Genomic DNA, 21,320 nt, shown 5'->3' on the forward strand with positions numbered 1-21,320 from the left:
GCAACAAGACACTTAAGAAAAGATATATACATCATGAAATAGACTCTCATATTGTGTAGAGTCAGTGCATTCAACTGTACTTATTTCATTTCAGGCCTCCACAATTTTAACTGCTGACAAATCCAAGCCAAGACTGCAAATATTATTTTATGTGCTGCACTGAATACCCTTGCTTTCCTCCAAAGAGGTTGGGACAAAGGGAAATCTCATAAGAATCTCACAATAAGCCCGTGTGACAGGTTAGCTGGACACAATGACCAGCACCTGGTCATCACTCTGTAGTCACGAACCCTGGTTTCCCCAGTCCAAATCCAGCACTTCACCCACTACTTCAAACTGGCTCATCATTACAGCCAGCATGAAACTATCTCTGAAGAAGCCACTGGTATTTTATCCAGTTTTGGACAGCAGGACAAATAAATAAGATACCGCAATACCAATTTTACTGATCTGTTCCTATAATAAACAAGTCACCTAGAGAGACAGCACTCCAGTAAACAAGAGGAAAAATAGGATGGACAGACATGCAAAATTACTTTTTGCTAACACTTCAAACAAGACTGAAAGTTAAACGCAGGCTGTCCCTAGTCACAGAGTGCCTTTGTCTCTTTATATGAACAACACAGAGCATTTGAAAAGTTCACAGTCCCTATGTAGCACATTAACTAATGTCTCCCCTCTCTAAATATCCAAAATTTTGTTTACTTGCAACTCATACTCACCATTTTCCCAGAGGTATGGTGGAAGTAGCACTTGAATATTCTTGCTCGGAATGTTAAAGACTCATTCTCACATTTCCTTGAAACTGCAGTTTGTATTTTGTATCTTCAGCACACAGTAGGGGCGAATAGCGTCCGTCCGTATGCCTGTCCTTTTAAAATATTTAGTAGCCAGTAACCTATCCATTACCAATAGAGACTCGAAAGGTATTAATTCCATTATGAAAGGGAAATCTCTGTGCAACTCTATCAGCCAAACACACCATGACTTAAAGCCAATTAGCTTCAATAGGATTGCAAGTTGGATAATCTAGCTCAAAATTGGGTCCCGATGTTTATATTAGAAACGTAATTTAATTAGGATGTATTTACTATCCCTGAGGTGGTGCTGGGGTTTGTGTCTATGAAGCACTGCTATTTTGAGGAAGGGAAAGCTTACAATGTGCTATAAAGGGCTTTTGCTCAAGTCTTCATTTAAATGCTTGCCGGCCTCCTGATTTATGCTCTCTCACGGAGGCTTCCCCAGTTTAGAACCTCACAGGCTCCCCAGTACAATAGTGTATTAACCCAGTACTCCTCCAATGCAAACTGAACAACCAAGGTTGAAATTCACCTTATGCAATGGTTCAAACAAGCGACCCATACACTGTTGTGATAATTCTTAGAATTTTGGGAGGTCCATTACAAAATTAGACATTCATAAGTGTACTCAATATATCTGACAATCACGGCATACACCATTAAGTCTGCTGCAGTGGTTTATTTCCAGTGGCCTATTACACACACTGGACCTGTACAATAAGTTCTCAGTGGAAGCCACCCTATATATATGCCACAGATACAGTCTGCATCATTATTGCAGCATTTTGAAAATCCCTCCAGATTTTTAATTATTTGACTTTTTTCCCCTACAGAATGTTGTTTTTCACATGTGTGAAAGGTGGAATGAGGATTCAGCAGAAGTCTCATCCAATGCCAGGTACACCATCACCATGAGAGAACTTCTCAAAGGCCAAACTAAATGTTCAGTTAATCACATGTTCTTGCCACCCAGGAAAGGGGGATTTAAGCTTCTCCCCATCCTATTTTTGTGCTAAAATTGCACTTGATGTTAAAAGTGGGAGAGGATGTTAAAAAAAGAAAGAAAACGTCTCCATTGGATGGTGTTTGTTTTTAACCTTCCCACAGGTGGTGTTGGTGGTAGAGGGAATTTCAGCAGGGAAATGGGAGGGCAAAAGCTTAAACCTGCCCTCCCTGAGCCCAGTCTGAACCAGGGTCACACACACTTACATGTAGGGATGTAGGTCAATAAGAGTTTTGCATCATTTAAAGAATGTCTTGCTTGCTTCGGTGGGAGGGGAAATGGTTTAAAGAACTACAGTCAGCATGACAGCATATAGGATATGGCAGAAATGGCCAAACTGAGGCTCTTTGAGTTTATTTTGCAGCTTGCAGAGGGCTCAGAACCCTCCGGGCTCTTTGGAGGGCTCTTTGGGGATGGCAACTACAGAGAAAGGACACTCTGCATAAAACAGCCAGACCCCGCCAAAGTCATGGGGGGTGGGGGGACTCTAATGTGTTGGTATCACTACTCTGCTTACACATTCCTTGCCTCAGAACTAAAATCAGCACAAAGTAAAAAGAACTAGTTATGCTTCCAGACAAAGCCTTTCTTGTACATTACCCGGCCTCATACGCATAATTTCAGTGGGGATCCAGGAGATGCAATTTGAACTTCCATACCCTCCTGTGTTTTCTGGCCACTTTGTCTGTCTTTTTCCTTACCACCAAAAACAAAACAAAAACAAAAATCCATTAGGGAAGAAAAGCTAGAACAGCTGCATGGTGTCTTTTGACGGATAGAGCTAGGAGCTGTCCATCTGGAAGCACCCCAAGAGTCAAATCTGGAAGTCAATGAGGCTTTCGCTCTGCCTTTTCTTCTCTTTTTTTTTTGCAAACGCTGAAGTTATCATAATACATTCTAGTGCATGAATTTTCCCTGTCAGCTACATTATTTTGCACAAAGGGTTGGGAAGAGGCACAGGCTGTGTGGAATAAAGATTTGATTTTATGCAGTGGGAGAGTCGTTAAACTTAAGAGCAAGAACCCTAGTTGAAAACTTGGGTATGTAAATGCAGATAGAAGAGCTTTGGGGTAACTTGCCAATGAACATTTTTAAAACTCAATGTTAATACAGAGGAATATAGCAGATTACATAATTTGTATCTGATTTCATTTGTGGGAGGGGTGACCATCTTCCCTACTCACAGCGTTACTGAATTTAACAGGAATATAGCTTTTAGGATTATTTAGGAACAACTATAAACAACTGATGCACGATCCCGAAATTGTAAACAGATGGGTCACTTCATCGTAATTAATGTAATATCTAGATAAAATTATTTCTGGGATACCTTGGGATATCATTTTAAATTAATGCTTAAGGTACAGTGGCCATAAAAAATGAGTGGAAAGATCTGAAGCAACTCGTATATGGAAGTATTTCTACTGAGAGACCAAAGTAGAAAACTCTTCCATAAGTCAGAACTGACTCCTGTCTAAACACTCAACTGGCAGGATTGACCTCCTGTTGAAATATTTAATTTAATGGAGCTGGATGTATCAGAATCTACTGCTTCCCACACAAATATCTTTTATCTGGAGATTGCAGTACGTTCTTGATGACAGTGTACAGATTTTTATATGGTACTATATTATATTACATAGAAGAAAAACAAAAAGAAAACCACAAAATCATTAATGGCAGTATTAATAACCTACCACGCTAAAACTGAAAAAAGGGTTCAGTGATTAAACAATATCCAAGATAACATTACAAGAGAGTTACCAAACAAAAATGTTCAATACTATAGATATTAAGAACAAGGATGATATAGCTGCATACTATGAAATATGGAAGAAGATACTGATAAGAGCAGACCATCACCAGAACAAAAATTGGCAAGAATAATCCTGGATTGTCCTGGCCATGAATCAAGCAGTTATGTCCTATCATAGTGGCCCAGCATCTCTCTATAACATCACGTATTATGGTTCCATTAGCAGTTTTATGATATAAAAAGGTCACGTATAGGGATGACTATCAGAGCCATCTCTTATCTAGGTTTTGATGTAGCAGCTGATCATGGCAAGCATCTCCTTAGGTTCTGTACCATACACCTTTGATCTTTCTAAGTTTAGATTCATACCTACAAGGAAGATATAGCAAGGAAAAGCAAAGGGATTTCTTAGAAAGCAAAAGGCTGGATCCAGGATCTGCCTTCAGTCTGCTCACAGATGCTTCAATCTGATCTTTGGGGGTTCCCCTGCACCACAACTCATCCCATTCAGAAGATTCTCCCAGAAGCTATAGGGAGAAGGGGTGGGGGAAATCCCTAGCAGCTGGTCTAGTAAAAAGGTAAAGGTAAAGGTTTCCCCTCGACATTAAGTCCAGTCATGCCTGACTCTAGGGGGCAGTGCTCATCTCCGTTTCCTAGCCGAGGGAGCCAGCGTTCGTCCGCAGACAGTTTCCGTGATCATGTGGCCGGCATGACTAAACACCGAAGTGCACGGAACGCTGTTACCTGCCCACCGAAGTGGTGCCTTTTTATCTACTTGCATTTGCATGCTTTCGAATTGCAAGGTTGGCAGGAGCTGGGACGGAGCAACGGGAACTCACCCTGTTGTGCAGATTCAAACCAGTGACCTTTCGATCAACCAGCCCAGCAGCACAGCAGTTTAAACCACTGCGCCACGTACAACTCATCCCATTCAGAAGATTCTCCCAGAAGCTACAGGGAAAAGGGGTGGGGAAATCCCTATCAGCTGGTCCAGTAGCACTTGCCTAAATCTCAACCCAGCTTAGAGTAGATCCATACAGGCTCAGCAATGCCAATCACCACTTGATCCACTGTAACCAGTTATGTCCAACCAGCTGTGTGATCCTAGACAGAGTTTTGTGGCTTGCTATTCATACTAATCAATGTACTGAAGCAGGCTTTTCACAGTGCAAAATGCTACTAAGAGAAAGAAACAGTGTGGTATAGTGGTTAAGAGCATGGTTCTGGGTTCATGGAGCCAACTGGGTGACTTTGGGCACAAATTCTCAATCCAATCTACCTCACAGGGTTGTTGTTGAGAGGAAAAGATTGCAAGCAGGTGGAGGAGAATGATGTATGTTGCTTTGAGTGCTTTAAAAAAGAAACGGCAGGGTATAAAACAAACTAAATAAAATAATATGCCAGCGACATACCAGTAATTTAAATAAGAATAGTCACATTCGGCTCATAAATTTGGCTGATTGTGAAATCCAAGTCACACTTTCTTGGAAGAATGCAGGACTCATCATTACCAAGTATTTGTGTTTGGGTGTGCTTGCATAAAGTTTACACACATCCAACTTAACTGCGCATATTGAGAATATCTTCAAAACGGTCATTAAATAATATATTGTAGCCTGAACAGAATGCATTAACTGTGAATAGAAGTGTAGAAAGTAGAAGTGAACTGTTTTTACATTTAGGGTCAGATTCAAACCCAGTCATGCATGGAGTATGATGAAAGGGGCAGTCCTATGCATATTCATACAAAAAATCCTTCAAACTCTAGCAATGCCCCAGCAAATTCTGGGAGTTCAAGGTCTTTTTACAGCTGAGGCATGCTCAGGATCAAGCCTTTACTTAAGCCCCATTGATTTCAAAGAATCTACTGGACTAAGTCTGCCTTTACCCCAAATGCACCCCCTAGTTTGTGTAGCTTTTCCATTTAGGTTACACAACTATAGCAAATGCAATGCCCCCTTTGTTGTCCCTGCCCCATTAGTATTTCATGCCTGTTCGTGTGCAACAAGATAACCTGCCCTTTAAAAGGGTGTCAGTTCTCCCCAGTTCTTTCGGCTTAGACTCCAACCTTGCCTAGGACTGATGAACAGCCTGGTAATCAGTTCAAGCTACAAATTTAGCAAGATGGTGAGAAAATTCCCACCAATTCGTTCACTCTAATCCAAAACTCACAACCTAATTATGCAACCAAAATCAACACATCATTTTCTTTGGACTATACCACTTCAGCCTGCAAATTGAAGAGTCGTGTGTGAATGAGCCCACATGGAGGAAAACAATCCCCTCTGGAACACAGAAAATTAGCATCTCATGGGAGGTTTTGGGCTGGGAGAGATGCATATACACATCCCCATCAAAAACCCCTTTTGAAAGGGGACTCGGAGTCTTGATAGCTGTCAAAACTCTGGGCCCCTTTTCAAAAAGGAAAGATAACTATCAGAAGTTAGTGGGATGCATTTTTTGCACTTCCCTGAGAAGCAAGACTCATGGAAAAAGCGCAAAATGCGCATCATCCTGAGAATTGTCATGGAAAGAAAGGAAGAAATCTCACTACAAAGGGACAAAAATTACACCAGTCTCTTTTAGAAAGCGAAGATCACTCACACTTTCGCTTTCCCTTCAAAGCTTGCCTTATGACAACTGTTAAATGTAAGACAATGGGGGGAACACCCTAACTGAAGCATTTTTAGGGCAATTGGCAAGGTTGGTACCTGCAGTCTCAGGACATTGCCCCATCTGATGCTTTAAATTTCTGCACTCGTGTAACTGCAAGTTTCCGTGGTTTTGCAAGTGCAGCTAAAATGAACACATGAATGAGCGAATGAATGAAAAAATGTATTTGTGCAAACTGTGTGCAGATTTTAAAAAATTGGTCTGACAACCCCCCCCCCCCCACGATGCTGCTTGGGTGTTCTGAAAGGGCTTTCAGTGGCTGTCACAACAGGGATTATGAAAAGCGGCTGTCATTCCAGCTTTTACTTCTCAGGAGAGAAAGGTGGGGGAAAGCCGTGGTGAACTGAAGATGGCTCATGATTGTGGTAGGAAGTCCAAGGGAGAAGGAGGGAGTAAACAACACATTGTGATTGTCTTTTGGGTTCACTGTGGGTTGTTCACAAAATAACCAAGCTACCATGGCTTATTTCCAAAGAAGGTTGCTATGATGTGCAGGAATGCCCAATTCTCCCTCTACACGGCCTACTTCACAGGGTTGTTGAGAAAATGAAATGCTGAGGAAGAATATATTTGTCCCGTTGCGCTCTTTATAGAAAAGATCTGAATTAAATGTAGATAATATCATAAATAAGAATGGTTTATATTTATCTCATTATTACATCCTTGGAATATATTCTGCTGAAAGCAGTATGACAAACAAGTGTCTCGAGGGCTGATGTACACATTTGTTTCAGTGGGCTGCAGATCAGATGGATAGTTGCTTCACAGGAAAGTGAGTCTCGATCTAACAGAGCTTACTTTCCTGTAATCCTTTATACTTGGAATGTAGCACCACAGTTCCAGTGAACTTCTTTCTACATTACTGTATTTAGGATTATTCCTTTAGCCAAATGATTTGTGTAATTGTCTTGTCTAAGTTAGTTTGTAAACTTGCTGAGATGTTCTGGGCTGAGCCAGGGAGTATGTGCTTGTCCCTGTTTTGCTTTCTCTCCAATAGTTAAAGTCCAGAGGCACCAAGAGGGATTTCCATCCAGCAGCTGACATCTACCAAGTTGTAATTCATATGAAAGAAATGGGGCAGAGGAAGAAATAAGGAAGAGTTAAGAAAACAAGGTTTTAAACATGTTTCAAGGAAACAGCACTTGCTGACTGCACAGCTGGAGCCCCTTGCTGGTTTTCGGATCAGGAGGGAGAGAAAAGGGCCTATAAGAACTGCGACCCTAAGGGTGAACTTTGTTTCTGCAGTGCATATTCCAGATTAAAGGCCAAAGGGCCTAGATGACTGCAACTGTGCACCTGCAGTCATCCTAGTGCTCTGTTCACAGGACACAGCACCACAGAACTGTCCATCTTGCCCATTGCATTAGCATCACCACTATGGAAACACAATTTTCAGCTTTGGTAGATGCCATTCCACTGGTGATTAGTGGGAAGGAAGCACAGCTGTTGGTGGGTGAACTGCACCTCTCTCTCTGTTTGTCAGGATCTGGGCTGCTCTGATGGCCAGAACCAAAGCAACCACCACCATATTTGCAGGAACAGTCCCAGGCCCTGCTGGAGCTCACTTTCTACTGATGAACACCAGCTGGGAGTCTTGGAAGAAAAGCTATATAAGAACAAGCTTGTCCCTCCAGAACCGCCTTCAAATAACATAGGTTTTCCTGTAGCTTCTGCCTCATCTCCTGCCTTGCTGTGTTACCTCAGTAGTACAGGGGCTCCTCTTTGCTGCTGTACCCGCATCTTGCCAGACTGTTCCTGCTCCTGGTTCCTGCTGTGTCTCCTGCACCTTGCTGTGCTTCCTGCCTTGCCCAACTGCCCCAGCAATGCAGGTCCTCCTGTTCGCTGTAGTGCCTGCTCCTTCTGTGTCTCCTGCCTTGCCATATGGCCTCAGCAGCAGAGGTTCCTCTGTTTGCTGCTGCTCCTGAACCTCACCTGACGGTTTGTGCTCCTGGTTCCTCTTCCTGGTTCCTGGTTTCCATGTGGCCTTGCTGTTGTAGCTGCCTCTTGCCTGATCTACATCCTGCCTCACTGTGTTGCCTCAGTAACACAGGGCCTCCTGTGGGCTGTGGTTCAGCACTTGCATCTTGTCCGACCCACGCTGCATCTGGCTTCTTTTGTTTTGTGTATCCTGCCATGCCATGTCTCCCATCCTGTTATCCTGTCCTAGGTACTTGTACCTCTGTTTGTCCTTCTGGTTCTTGACCCTTGGCTTGTTCCTGACCAGTTCCTTGACCTGCCCTTCTGCATCCTTCTGGTTCCTGACCTCAGCTTGTATCATGATGATGATTTGGTCTTTCCATTAAACCCTGATTTTGGACCATGCCTTCCCTGAAGTTCTGTTGCCCTGCTCCTGGTACCTCAGTTGCTCTTTTCTTGTCTTGTCCCTGGCCACCCACACCCCTGCCGCAGACCCTGACACTATAATTCATCAACAAAGCTGGACTATAATCTAATTTCAGATTAGATTAGTGTGGACTGGCACCAGTTTGCAGTACAAAAATGACAAAAGGTTTCCATCATCTCAAGCAAAATCATTCTGCAGTGCCTCTCACCTTCCACAGGAGTGCTTCAGGCCTTTGCCTGGAGCAGAACCGGAGTCTTCTAGCACAGTTTGGGATTTGCAGGATCCCAAAGTTTCAGGACGGAAAAATAAAACTTCTGCACTTCCCACCTTCAGGGATGGGGTCAAGGGGAGGCATGGCCAGGCACATGCTGAGCTTCCACATACCAGCAGAGGCCCACCAACAAGATGATTTACTGGTCCTCTTCACTATTCTTTAGAATGATGTAAACTGCTTTGAGTTTGTTGTAAGAAAAAAAGCAGAATATAAATCTAATAAATAAATAATATAATCCAAGGTAGCATTATAGGCTTCTCTTTTGATGCCAGATGCCATCCCTGAATAAATGTAATGCAGTAAACACTTATAAACTTCACCATCAATGACTAATTGGTTGATTCTTGTTTCTGACAGTCACCAAAAGCAAGACTGGTCAATATTGTTCAGCTATGAATCCTTCAGAAGAATTATGGTTTCCACCTGGTGAAAACTGCTTTTCACTAGTGCAGAGAAAGCTAAGCAACTACTATAGGCTTACGCAAAAGAAACAAGAAGGACCCATGTTGAGTTCTGTGTCAGATATCAAGTCTAATGGCAAACCTGGGGAAGACTTCCGAAGGATCCAGTCTACTGACCTGCTGAAATTGGTCACAAGGGTGATTAACCTGAACCCAATAGCCACTGGGAGGTCCTAACTGCTGACTCCCAAGAATAATGCCATGGTGCAGAGGAGACCCATCTAATACCATATGCTGGCCAGAGCTTGTTTCACCCTTCCTATAGACTTCCTATAGAAAGAACACCTATAAGAACTAAGGACTAGGGCTGGAGTTTTGCTTTCTTCCTTCTGGCTCCCAATCCTTTTGTGCTGTAATTTTAGACTGCGAGGCTGAGATTGTCTCATTCTTAATCTTCTGGAAGCTGTTTCAGGCTGAAGAATGGGGTAAAAATACTGTGAATAAATAAAACACTTAAAGGAGCAGCAGCGATACATGGCCCTGTTTGCACGGAACTGTGCTGCAATGTGGTGGAAACTCTGTTTGTTTACATGATGTCATTTAAGCCATGACCTTCCATCGTGTTGGCTACTTGGCCGTGCCTGTGAAAATCATACCAAGGCCTGTGAGGCAGCTGCATCCCTACCACCCTACTAGTGATATTCCTGAACAAGGATGGGAGCTTCCAGATGTTGGGCTACAACTCCCACCATCCCTCACCACTGCCTTTGTTGGTCAAGGGTGGTGGACATTCCAGTCCACCAATCTATTGAGGCTTCCATGTTCTAGATGGACATTCCAAATCCTGTTCCATGTGCAACAGTATGGAATTACTGTCAAACGGTACCATAGGACACTAGAAGCCCTTCCAAAGAGTGCCAGAGAACTGGGTGACAGCTCACACTGCAGTTACTATGAGAGTGTAGATCACATTTCTATTGAATGCTGAGGCAATATTTGCCTAAAGAAGCCATGTTTTGGGCATCAGAACATTAACAATACTAATAGTTTACAAATTGTTGAGGCTTTCAGGTAGCGCCTGCCCTTTACGTCATGTCTTGATTAAACAGAACCACAGCACTGTTCTGCTAAGTAGCATTGTTCCCCTTATAGATCTCTGTCCTTAGTAAACCACCAAGAAACTTTTCACCAGTTTCAACTGCTAATTTCTAAGTGCTCAATGCAGAATTAAAACAAAAGTCTCATCAGTCCAGTAAGATAAAAATCAGGCCAATCATAATCATAATAATCATAATAAAGGTCGGGGGTATGCTGTTTGTCAAACGATTCCCTTCCCATCATGTCCCTAGGCAGCCTTCAGCTACTGACCTATTTATCAGTTCTATGGCAAGACTCCTGGAAACACTTTTTAACCCCCCCCCCCCACCCCACGATTTTCCTATAATAAATCTCTCACCATCAGTTTAACAGTGAACAGCATGTAAACCTCGAGCTATTTGGGTGCCAAAGAAAACGATGGCTTTCGATGCCTATTGAGATTTCGGCCCTTTCTTTCAGGGGGAAACCAAAGGCGGGGGAAAACTTTCCCCACGAAAGAACAATTCCAAACATAGTCAGGTGTCTCCGGAAAGTCGCAAAGCCGCCTAAGTGAATGGAGACAGTCCACCTTGCAAACGCCTTGCAGGAATCGCTCCCACCAACCACAAAAGGAGGAAAGATGCGCGCGCGTGTGCCCTGTGAGCGAATGCGATGCACCGACAGGCACACACGGAATGGCTCCCTCCCTACCTTGGATTCCTGGCTGGTGGTGGAGGCAGGCGATGGGGGCTGATCCGGGCTCTCCGTGTCGATTTCCTTCTCCACGCTCTCGGGGCTGACTTCAGTCGCGTTGCTTGGAGGAATCATTTTGCTGTGTGAGGAAGAGCTGTCAGGAAGAGCTCGCTTCAGTTCACGTGTTCTTGCGGCTCCATCCCCTCGAAGCCAACGAACTCTGCGGGACTCGATTTGCGAGTGTGGGATTTCCTTTTTTAAAAATCCTCCAGCCTTTTCTCCTCCGCCTCCTCTTCCTCCTCCTCCTCCTCCTCGCTTCCCCCGCCCCGCCACCAAGGGATCCTGCTACAAGTTATTGATGGCGCTCCGGCAAGGGAGAAATCAGGGGCGGCCAGCGCCCCCCCCCCCGCCGCTCGGGGGCTCTCGTGGCCCCGCCCTCTTCCCTCCTCCGCCGCCGGGAAGGTGTGTGTGAGAGAGCGGAAGAGAGGCGGCCGCCGGCCCCACAGCGATCCGCATGGGAGTGAGCTGAAGCAGAAAGCCTGAGCGTAACACATGGAGCCAGGGCGGGGAGGGGGGGGGGAAGGAGGGAGGAGTCGGCGTCGCTGCTCAGCGCCTCCGGCTGGAGCATGTGCCGTTGTAGTAGTGAAGGTAGCAACGTGCCTCCTCAGTCTACACACGCGCCGCTCCATCAGGGCTGGCGGAGCTGGCGCAAACCTGAAGCGGCGGGCGCCGCCCTTTCCAAAATCCGGATCTTTCTCCTGGATCACGTTTTCTATGGAAGCGGACTCCTCTAGCTGGAGAACCGCTGGCTTATGGCTTTGGCGTCTAGCAGCCTGCAAGAGCATGCATGCCCTTGGATTGCGGGCAAGGGGGCTGTGTATCAAGTGGGGTGCAGCCGGGATTGGACCTTGGTGCCAAGTCCAGGTGCCGGAGAGGCACGTGAACGCCCGGAAGGCAGCACAAGCAATCTTCATTTTATCCTGGCTTCACAGACCTGCTGTGATTTAAGCGAGCGATGCTAAGGCTTCCCAATAGGGTTGGGAGAGGGAGCGTGGGGTAAATGGGAACCCCCACCTTTGTTTTTATAGTATAGTGTATTTGTGTTTCGATAGTAGTAAACCTGCATAGAGAACTTCAGCTATTGACAGAAGTTAGACAATAATTTGGAAAAGTGCTCCGAGGTCAGAAGCGGAGCCTTCGACCTCGGAGGGCCCTAAATGGTTCCTTCCGTGCAGGAGTCGGTAGGTAGGCAGGGCACGGGTCGAAGAAAAGTGAGGCACCTCTGTCTCCAAAGGTCTCTCTTTGCCCTTGCAAGGAGGACAAACAAACAAACAAAAAATAAAGGAGAAGAGCAGGAGGAGGGCAGAAGCAATCCTTGCTTCCAAGCTTTCCCCACTTTTTACTGGATACCCAGATAAAAGGGTTCAGTTCAGAGAATTAGGGGCAGCCTCCCTGAATGACAAATTGGGTGAACTTAAAATGCAAAACTGAAGATGCTGAGGCTTGGCAAAAGTGTAGTCGAGTGTTGAAGGGGTTGTAATCATGGAATGGAGGGTGGGAAGATGAAAATATGTGCTTCAAAACTGAATCAATAACAGGCGTGTGAAGCTCCTTTCCCATAATTAAATCTGGGATTTAAAATTATTCATTGCTTATATCGCAACATAATTTTAGTGCCACTGAGTTCAGTGGGAGTACTTTAAGTAGGACTAACATGATATTCACCCCACTGCCCTCTTTCAACATTTCCAGCTAGAGCAGGTACCCTGGACCTTTTAGGGTGGCAAGGTGTAGTTGGTTACCTTGGAGTTTGGGTGTCATTGCTCTGCCTCAGCCAGGAAATTTCACATGGAAGCCAGGTTACATCATCTTGATCTTGTAACCATGGCATGTTTTACCACTTCGGCATCTGTCCTTTTTCTTTTCACAAAAATCCATTATGGAGTTAAAAGAAGGAAAAGCTGCACTGTGGCTTTTTATTGGTAGAGCTGCCTCATCGTCTGAGGACTAGGGAAGCCTGAGTTCAAGTCCCTGTTTGGCCATGATGCTCACAAGAAGGCCTTAGGCCAGTTATCTCCTAGCCTCGCCTACCTGCTCTGCATGTATTTATTTATTATTATGTTTAGATCCCATCATTTTCCTTGCAAGGTTTCCAAGGCTGCTCATACGGTCTTCTTCCTCTATTTTACCCTCACAACAGCCTGTGAGGTAAGGTAAGCCAAGGGACACTGGTCCAAAGTCACCCAATGACCTTCGGGCCCAAATGGAGACTAAAGCACAGATCACGCGAGTCCATAGGTCAGTGCACTACATCGCACTGCATCGCTGGGGATTTTGTTTCTGTGGGACTGCAGTCCCGCTCTCCGAGCACTCTCACATTCAGTTATGTGAAGTGTGCATTCTTGTTTCTTCGTGAGAAGGAGAAAGAAACACGGATGAGCCAAAACCCTGCTACAAAGGCCGACATTCTCTTGCTGACACCCCATGCACAATTCTCAGGATCACGTTTTTATCTGAAAAAGGGTACAGAGAGTGACCATAATAGATTGTTGCCAGTTCCTGCTCTCCTAATTGGACACGTGGATGTCAGAAGGTGCAAGGCCCTTCAAAGGTCAAGAATGTGCACCTGAGCTCCATAGAGCATATCTTCAGGTTGTCACGCTGATCACGCAGCGTCCATGTGGCTTACTCGGTTAACTTACCTGATCTGTGAGCACCTTGGCAGACATTCTGTCTTCTGCTCTTGCCCCTCCTGGTTTGGAGAATGCGGGATATGCTGGTGCATCCTTTTACCTCTCCATCACTTTTTCCATCTGCTTCAGTTTTGCAGTAACCATGGCACTCATCTCTAACACCCAGGCTCACTTCAAACCATGGTTTGAAATAATAATTTGAGAGTTACTACCTATTTCTGCTTAGTTCAGACATTTTGGCTGATTGTGATGAGAGAAGAAACCAAGAAATAGAGGAATATGACAGATGAACAAATTATCACTGGGAAGAGGGGTCAAGACAAGGGGGTATGGTTTCTGGGAGGCAGGAAGGCAGGAAGGAAGGAAGGAAGGAAGGAAGGAAGGAGAGAGAGAGAGAGAGAGAAGAGAGAAAAGAGAAGAGAAGAGAAGAGAAGAGAAGAGAAGGAAGGAAGGAAGGAAGGAAGGAAGGAAAGAAAGAAAGAAAAGAAAGAAAGAAAGAAAGAAAGAAGAGGAGAAAGCAGATCAATGATGGAAGGGGTCCATGCTTGTGTTGGTGTATACCAGGGTGCTCTGAGTTACTCAACAGAAGAGACATGGTAAATGTCAGATATTTGCAAGGTATGGACGGGTGCCTGTGGACTGCTGCGGCGAGCCACAAAAGAAACTCAAAAGGCTCACAAGCCTCAGTTTGGTCACTGCTGGTATGTGCATTAATGGAAGGACAGGTGAAAATGAGAAAGAATGGATTAAAGATGAATGCAGGGTGTGCATGTGTATGTTTGAGCAAGAGTGGCTTTGGCTTCACTATTGGCATATCCTTCCCAACAGGTGATGCCCATCCTGATATACAGAAAACCTATTTGAAGCACAGTTTTGTTCTCCAATGTTCTTCCCCAACCTGGTGGCCTTCAGAGGCATTTGAACCACAATTTCCAGAATTCCCATGCAGCAGGTCCACGGAGTGGGAATTCTGGGTGTTACAGTCCAAATGTGTCTGATCTAGAATTTGAAATGAAGCTCTGCCAAAGATTCCCAACCCTTCTGGGTCAGGAGGTACATTTGGAATTTTGCTGGAGTGTCATGAGTACTCCCACAAAATGGCTGCCATCAGGTGATACTCGCCCACTCATAAAAGGTTGCCAAGTTGGGCACATCCCACTTATTTCCCAGAAAGCAAACTAGTGGATAGTATAAGGCTAGTATAAGGATAGTAACTGTCCCCTAAACCTGTGTACAAGGGAGGGGTAGCATTTGTGCTCCAAAAAGACAAAACACACTCTTCTGAATCCAGTTAAAGATGGCCCTGGTGGGTGGCACTAAGCTTTGCACCATGCCAGCCTCACGCTTAATTTAATTAAAACAAATCTTAGGAAAAATAATGCAAAATCAGGAGGGAGAAGGGACCTGGTACTTGTGAACACACTGGTGGGTATGGGCAGTATGATAGAATATCCAAAGCTATGGAATAGTACCCCTCCTGTCACCAGGATCAATCCCTTTACATTTGAAGTTATATCTGTATTTGTAGAAGACAGGGAAGCTTAGATTTTGTTCCAAAACTGGTCATCCTTTGGCCGTAATTTTAATGTAACTTAATCCACAGCATTCTCAATGTCAGTGGAGCTTGTTTGTCTGTGTATTTTTTTTAAAACCTGTACACCAGACTGCAGGAGAGTTCGTGATTTATAATGAGACAGAAGGCAGGGAAAAGACTCAGCATGACATTGAAATTCCTGTTTTAATGGTCAGATTGGGCAATTCGATAAAAGGCTTTTACTGTAAAGTGGAGCAGAGCTGAGCGGACTCTACTGGATGCTACGTATGCACCCAACGGATCTATTAACAGTCAGTATAGGCAGAAACGCACAACAGCACACTTGGCTCTGTGTCAGCTCACACAACTATAATGTTCCAAAACTGCCTTGACTGTGGTAGAGAACTTCCCACCCGCAGCTCTTACAGGGTCAGCTTCCTTCTCGTGGCTAGGGAGAGAGCCTAGTGGTGGATGGTGGATACATCATTGGACTTGGGCCCAGGAGATCTGGCTTCTAATCCCCACTTGACCCTGAAGCTCACTGGCTGACTTTGGGCTAGTCACTGATTCTTGTTCTAACCTACCTGTCCTGAGGATAAAACAGAGCCAAAAGGTGTTGTGTAAACCCTATTGAGTTCATTGCAAGAGGAAATAGAAATGTAATAAATAATAAACTGCAAATATTTCTCAATGTACAAACTGGGCATGAGGGAGCAGGTGGTGCATATGTATCCAAACAGAGCCTTTACTTCAAGTGGCACCTGTTTTCCCAAAAAGCCAGCAGCATGCCTTTTGGTCTTTTCCCACTACTGAAGCTCCCACTACTGTCCTTCCAGCTGTAGAAACAAAGAACTCTGTCTTCCTCCTGGTTGTGTCCCAAGTGCCAAACAGTTTTCCTTAGGCCACTATCCCATCAGAGGGAGGTATCCAGCTGTAGCCACCAGCCACCAGCCGTCAATGTTCTTTCAGCACTAATGCCAAGTATGGCCCTCAGGATGGACAGAGGTTGGATAATAGTGGAAGATGTGATCACAAGGGATATAAACAGTTCCATAGGATCTGTACTGGGAGCAGCTCTTTCCCATCTCTTTGTGTGGAATTGGGAGTGAGCAGAGAAATGGCCAAGCTGGTGGGTGACACCGAATGAACTAGGGTGGTTAAAGCAAACATTCTGAGGATTCTGAGGAGATCCAGGCTTCAAAATGGCACATGCAAGTGTAAAGCGATGTACAATGGGGTAAAAAAAAAAAAAAAAAAAAAAAAAATAAAAAAAAAAAAGAAAAAAAAAAAAAAAAGGGGAAAAAAAAAAAAAAAAAAAAGCCAAGTTCAGATATAAACTGACAGAATCTGAGTTAGTGGTGACTGACCAAGAAACAGGTTAGGGAGTTGTGGCAGACAGTTCAATTCCTGTGAAAAATGCAGACTCCATGTTAGGAATCATTAGAAACAGAGGTGAGAAGAAAATGATCAGTATTATACTGCCTTTATCCACATCTGTCGTCCAATCACACTCGGAATCCTGTTCTGGTCCCCACATCTAAAGAAAGATATTGTAGCATAGAAAAAAAGTGCAAGTAAATTGATCATGGGGCTGGAGCAAATTTGAAGACATATTACAATGTCTGGGATTATTTAGCTTAGAAGAAATTGCAAGTAAAGGGAGACGGGATAGCAGTGTGCAAAGTTATTCATGGTGTTGAGAAAGTGGAAAGCAGAACATTTATTTCTTTACATAGCACATAGTTAAATTACAGATTTCATTTTCACAAGATGTAGTGCTGGCCACCCATTTGGATGCCTAAAATGGAATTGGATAAATTCATGAAGGAGAAAGTTATCTGTGGCTACTGGTCCTGGAGAATGCATGCTACCTGCAGCACATCAAAGACAATATACCTGTGCACACCTGTTGCTGGGGAGCATGGATGGGATGGAGCCTTTGCACCATGTCCTCCTTGTGGGTTCCCATGGATGGAATGCTGGATTAGAAGGAGCTTGGGCAGATTCAGCAGGGCACTTCTTGCATGCTTATAAGATACCTGACTAGAAGGCTGCATTCCTGCCTAATCTCCAATATGGACTGCTCTGTTAATAATAATAATAATAATAATAATAATAATAATAATAATAATAATTTTATATACTGTCTTTAGTCTGTAGCCAAAGTTCTCTGACTTTTTATACAACCAAGTATAAAACCAATAAACATTAACATGAAGTAAAAGTAATTTAAAATAGCTTAGAAGAGCATTAAAAGGCAATAAATAGACCCGGCCAAGAATAAAAGAAAGGTAGCTGGGTAATTGTGCCAGGCCCCTAGCTTAGTAGGCTAGAAGCAAAGCCATACAAAGGCACAAAGGCACTGACCAGGTGACCAAAATAGGGCCGTGACCAAAATAGGATTTTTATTTTTTACACATGATGTACAGAACATATACTAAATAATAGAGGGCTGCCAGCATTTTTAAACTTTCAAATAATTATAGATTCACCACACTGGGAGTGAAGTTAGCACAAGGTTACTGGGGCCACATGGAAGGCAAACCTGAATGCAGATGACGTGCGTGTTTATTTAGACACATGTTTATTCAGCATGTACTAAGCATGTTTATTCAGAAATAAGGCTGCAGAGGGTCCCCATTAAAAATACTTTTCTTCTTGCTGAAAATCTTGCAGTGCTCCTGAGCATGTTGCTGCCTCCGTCTTATTTCTCAGGAGCCCTGTTTGGCTACGGAGCTGTCATAACCTGAGTATGACAATTAATTTAGGAACTGATGCCAGCATGGCTTACTGTGACTGCAGCGTTCGCATCCTTCCTTCCTACATGCAAATTCTGTTTTCTTTCCTGCGAAGATGCAGATCCTCACTGGCATCGCAATGCTTAATGGAGTCCTAATTAAAAGGAAATGATGCCAGCATACACAGCAGGAGAACACAAGCTGGTTTCTGGCATTTTTGGTTTTGTCCAAAAAGGCATGCAAATGCATCTTTGTTGGTAAGCAAATGATCTTTTTGAAGATCATCATGATGGCAGTATAATTAGATGAATTACGAACACTAATATAATGAATTGAGCATCAGTCACGCCTTGTTTGCATACCTTCTAGCATATGACCGATGGCACTGGAGTGATGCTTTTTCTGGGAAACCTGCTTCTCCAGCAAATGCCTTTGGTGTTGCGCTTGAGGTCATTTAGGCTAGCATGATGTGATTGATGTTAGCAGCGTCATCTTACTAGAAATTCCATAGATACATAGAGAGACAGACAGATCTCTACACATGGATAATAGCTGGACTGCACGCACTTTTAACTCTCAGTTGCTTCCATGGAGAGGCAGTGATTGCCCAAGCCAGAAAATGGTGATTCCACTGGAGTAGCTTATCTGGACTGGGACTCAGGATATCTGGTTCTGCCCTCCACTTTGGGCTATTTACTGACTTTCAGCTTAAACTATTTCATTATGGGGATAAAGCAGAGAGGAAAGGGATAATGTGAGCTCTCTTAGCTTCCTGGAAGAGGAAAAAAATTAAAGAACTCTAACTGGCCGTTGGTCTATGCAGGTTGCAATTGCTGAAGGGTCAGACAGGGACACTGGTGGTATGTACACGAAAACATAATTAAATGTAAAGGCATGTACTCTCTTCAGCAAGATTTGGGGATGGGGGAGTGCTACTCATGCACAGGTTCTTGGGAAATTTTCTTGCAAGATTTCAAAGACTTCTAAATCAAAGAGTGCCGTGTTTCTAAATGCCAAAAATCAAAGCCAGAAAAAAAATAGCAGAGCATGAATACATCAGCACTGTTGGAGATAAATCTGCACCTGTAAACTGAAAGGAAAATAGGGAGTGAGGGAAAATTGGAGAAATCCTGAATTGTAACCTGGAAGGGAACTCTGTAGGTTTTTAAATTAATATCTGAATTGGGAGATATGTGTGTTGCTGCTTTTCTGACTCATTTTCATTGCATGGTCCTTTCATTCATCTTTCTGTCGTCCAGCACCACTGGAATTTTGTGTACCACAGGTGTGAGTGTGTGCTCATGTTGACTAAAGGTTTTGTACATGAGGCACACATGATCTCTCACTCATGGAAGTTTGTGGGTCCTTTTCATACTGTTGTCATCCTTTTTTTCAGCCAGTTTCACAGGTATTTTTCAGCTAAGAAAGTCTAGTATTTTCTGAAATTTATTTGCTACAAGGACCCAGTGTCCTTTTTCACAATTCTGCTCCATCCTACAGTGTTACTTTGCACTGTATATTGGAAAATATGGAAACATATAGAAAGGCAAAGAGGAAACCCAGGTGTGTGTGTCTATGTGTGGTGGTGGGGAACTTATGTGAAAGATGTTCCTATTCTCTCACAAGGAAAACAGAAGTAAAGCCCCATGTAAAAACCTCATGTGCAGGAACCTGCAAGGTAGTCACCTCTACCTCCCCTTTCAGTTCATAGGTGAATTTAATGGCAAGTATGGGTAATCTCCAGATTGCAAATGGTGTTAAACTTAAAGATTGCTGGAAACAGTATGACCACTTTTTTAAAAAAAATATCTATTTGGGGGCATCGCCTCCAGTGACCATGATGCTATGAAAATTCCTGGGATTCTCTTATGATAAGCTGCATCCAGAACCCTAATTACATAGCGGGTAAGACATCAAAGAGAAACTCTGAATGGAAAATTCCTCCTAGGGTAGCTTTTCGTGACTACACAATTAGGTTAAATTAACTCTCCTTTGGGAGCTAGAATGGTTAAAATGTGGAAAACTTTGATATCTAAAACATTCTTATCCAATTCGGTGAACTTCAGATGTGTTGGACTACACATCCCATCAGCCCCTGCCAGCATAATCAGTCATATTGCCTGGGATGATAGGAGCTGCAGTCCAGCACATCTGGGGAGCACTAGGTTAGGGAAGGCTGGGCAATGAGAAACCTGGAGCATCCCTATAAACCATTCCTCGGTGCTTTTGCAGATGCTGAATAGTTAATGTAGGGGTACACAGCCTTTCTGGGTCAGATGCATATGGCGGACACTCTCCTGGGCACCATCACAAAATGGCTGCACTGGAAGCTGCACCAAAAGTAATCTGCCCAAATGACTAAGTGCAAGACAGAGTACAAGGCACAGGTGGGAGCTGAGATTCTACACGTAGCTTCTTTGAGTCTACAGGAGTATTGGATTCAATGCCAACAGGACTTCAAGCAATCCCAGCTGTTAAAAAAAATTGGTGAAGTTGGGCATTTTGGTGGCACCAAGAAAACACCTGGAAATCCATTGGTGCCTGTAGGTGCCTACCACCTAATTAATGGTTTTATTATTGTGAAAATCAAGCTCATTTCCTATTCATCCACTTATTCACTCATTCATTTCTTTGGAGCACCATCCAGTATGGCTGGCTGTAACCCCCTGAACTTGGAGGATTATGAAGAGCTGGAGGAGTGAGTAGCTGAGGATGGCCTCCATGCTCTCCAAAACACTTCGATGGCCAGTTTTAGTGGTCTAAGTGTTGTGTTTTGCTCATGAAGACCAGGGACTGAGACACTAATGGGATTCCTCATATCCAAAGAGTGCCTCACTTTGCTTTTCTTCTCTAAACCATTGCAATTCTCCCACTGCACAACACTGGGTTTGTAGCGACACACGTGACTGCACCTGGTGTGAAGGAACAACGCTGGCTGCAAGGGTGATGGAAGGGAGCTTCACATTTGGAACCGCAGTCCTGATCTCTGATTGCTTTCCAAAGTTGGAACTGGAGCTCTGAATTTTCCGATGGCTGCCTAGAGTGTCTAGAGGTCAAAATTGTGTGTGCTAGAGGGCAGGCTTGACTTCCTGGAGATGCCTGCTGTATGTCTTCATTGTGTAAAAGGTATATTTTACATGTTGCGTAAGAAAACATGGGTGTGTTTTCCTGGAACTTAAAAAATCATAACCATCAAATTAGTACTGACACCTGCTGCATTCACTCCATTCTCCCAATTACTCATTTGTCAGCCTTGGCTGAATTGTCTGTTGCTTGACAGTTATCCCAGAAAAGATGACTCAAAGGTTCCACTCTCAAAATGTCTTTCTGGCCT

The 21,320-nt window shown here is 43.9% G+C and overlaps 1 protein-coding gene across 1 annotated transcript in view; it reads right to left on the bottom strand.

The window, feature by feature from the left end:
• Window positions 1-11,297, bottom strand: part of STAC (SH3 and cysteine rich domain) — a 70,786-nt gene extending 59,489 nt beyond the window's left edge. Inside the window, exon 1 of the mRNA XM_044455153.1 lies at window positions 11,040-11,297. Coding sequence (XP_044311088.1) covers window positions 11,040-11,156 — 117 coding nt within the window. The 5' untranslated portion in view covers window positions 11,157-11,297. The remainder of the gene's footprint in view (window positions 1-11,039) is intronic.
• Between the last annotated feature and the right edge of the window lie 10,023 nt (window positions 11,298-21,320).

Source organism: Varanus komodoensis, unplaced genomic scaffold (assembly GCF_004798865.1).
Source record: "Varanus komodoensis strain SLA01 unplaced genomic scaffold, ASM479886v1 scaffold10, whole genome shotgun sequence".
Classification (NCBI taxonomy): Eukaryota; Metazoa; Chordata; class Lepidosauria; order Squamata; family Varanidae; genus Varanus; species Varanus komodoensis.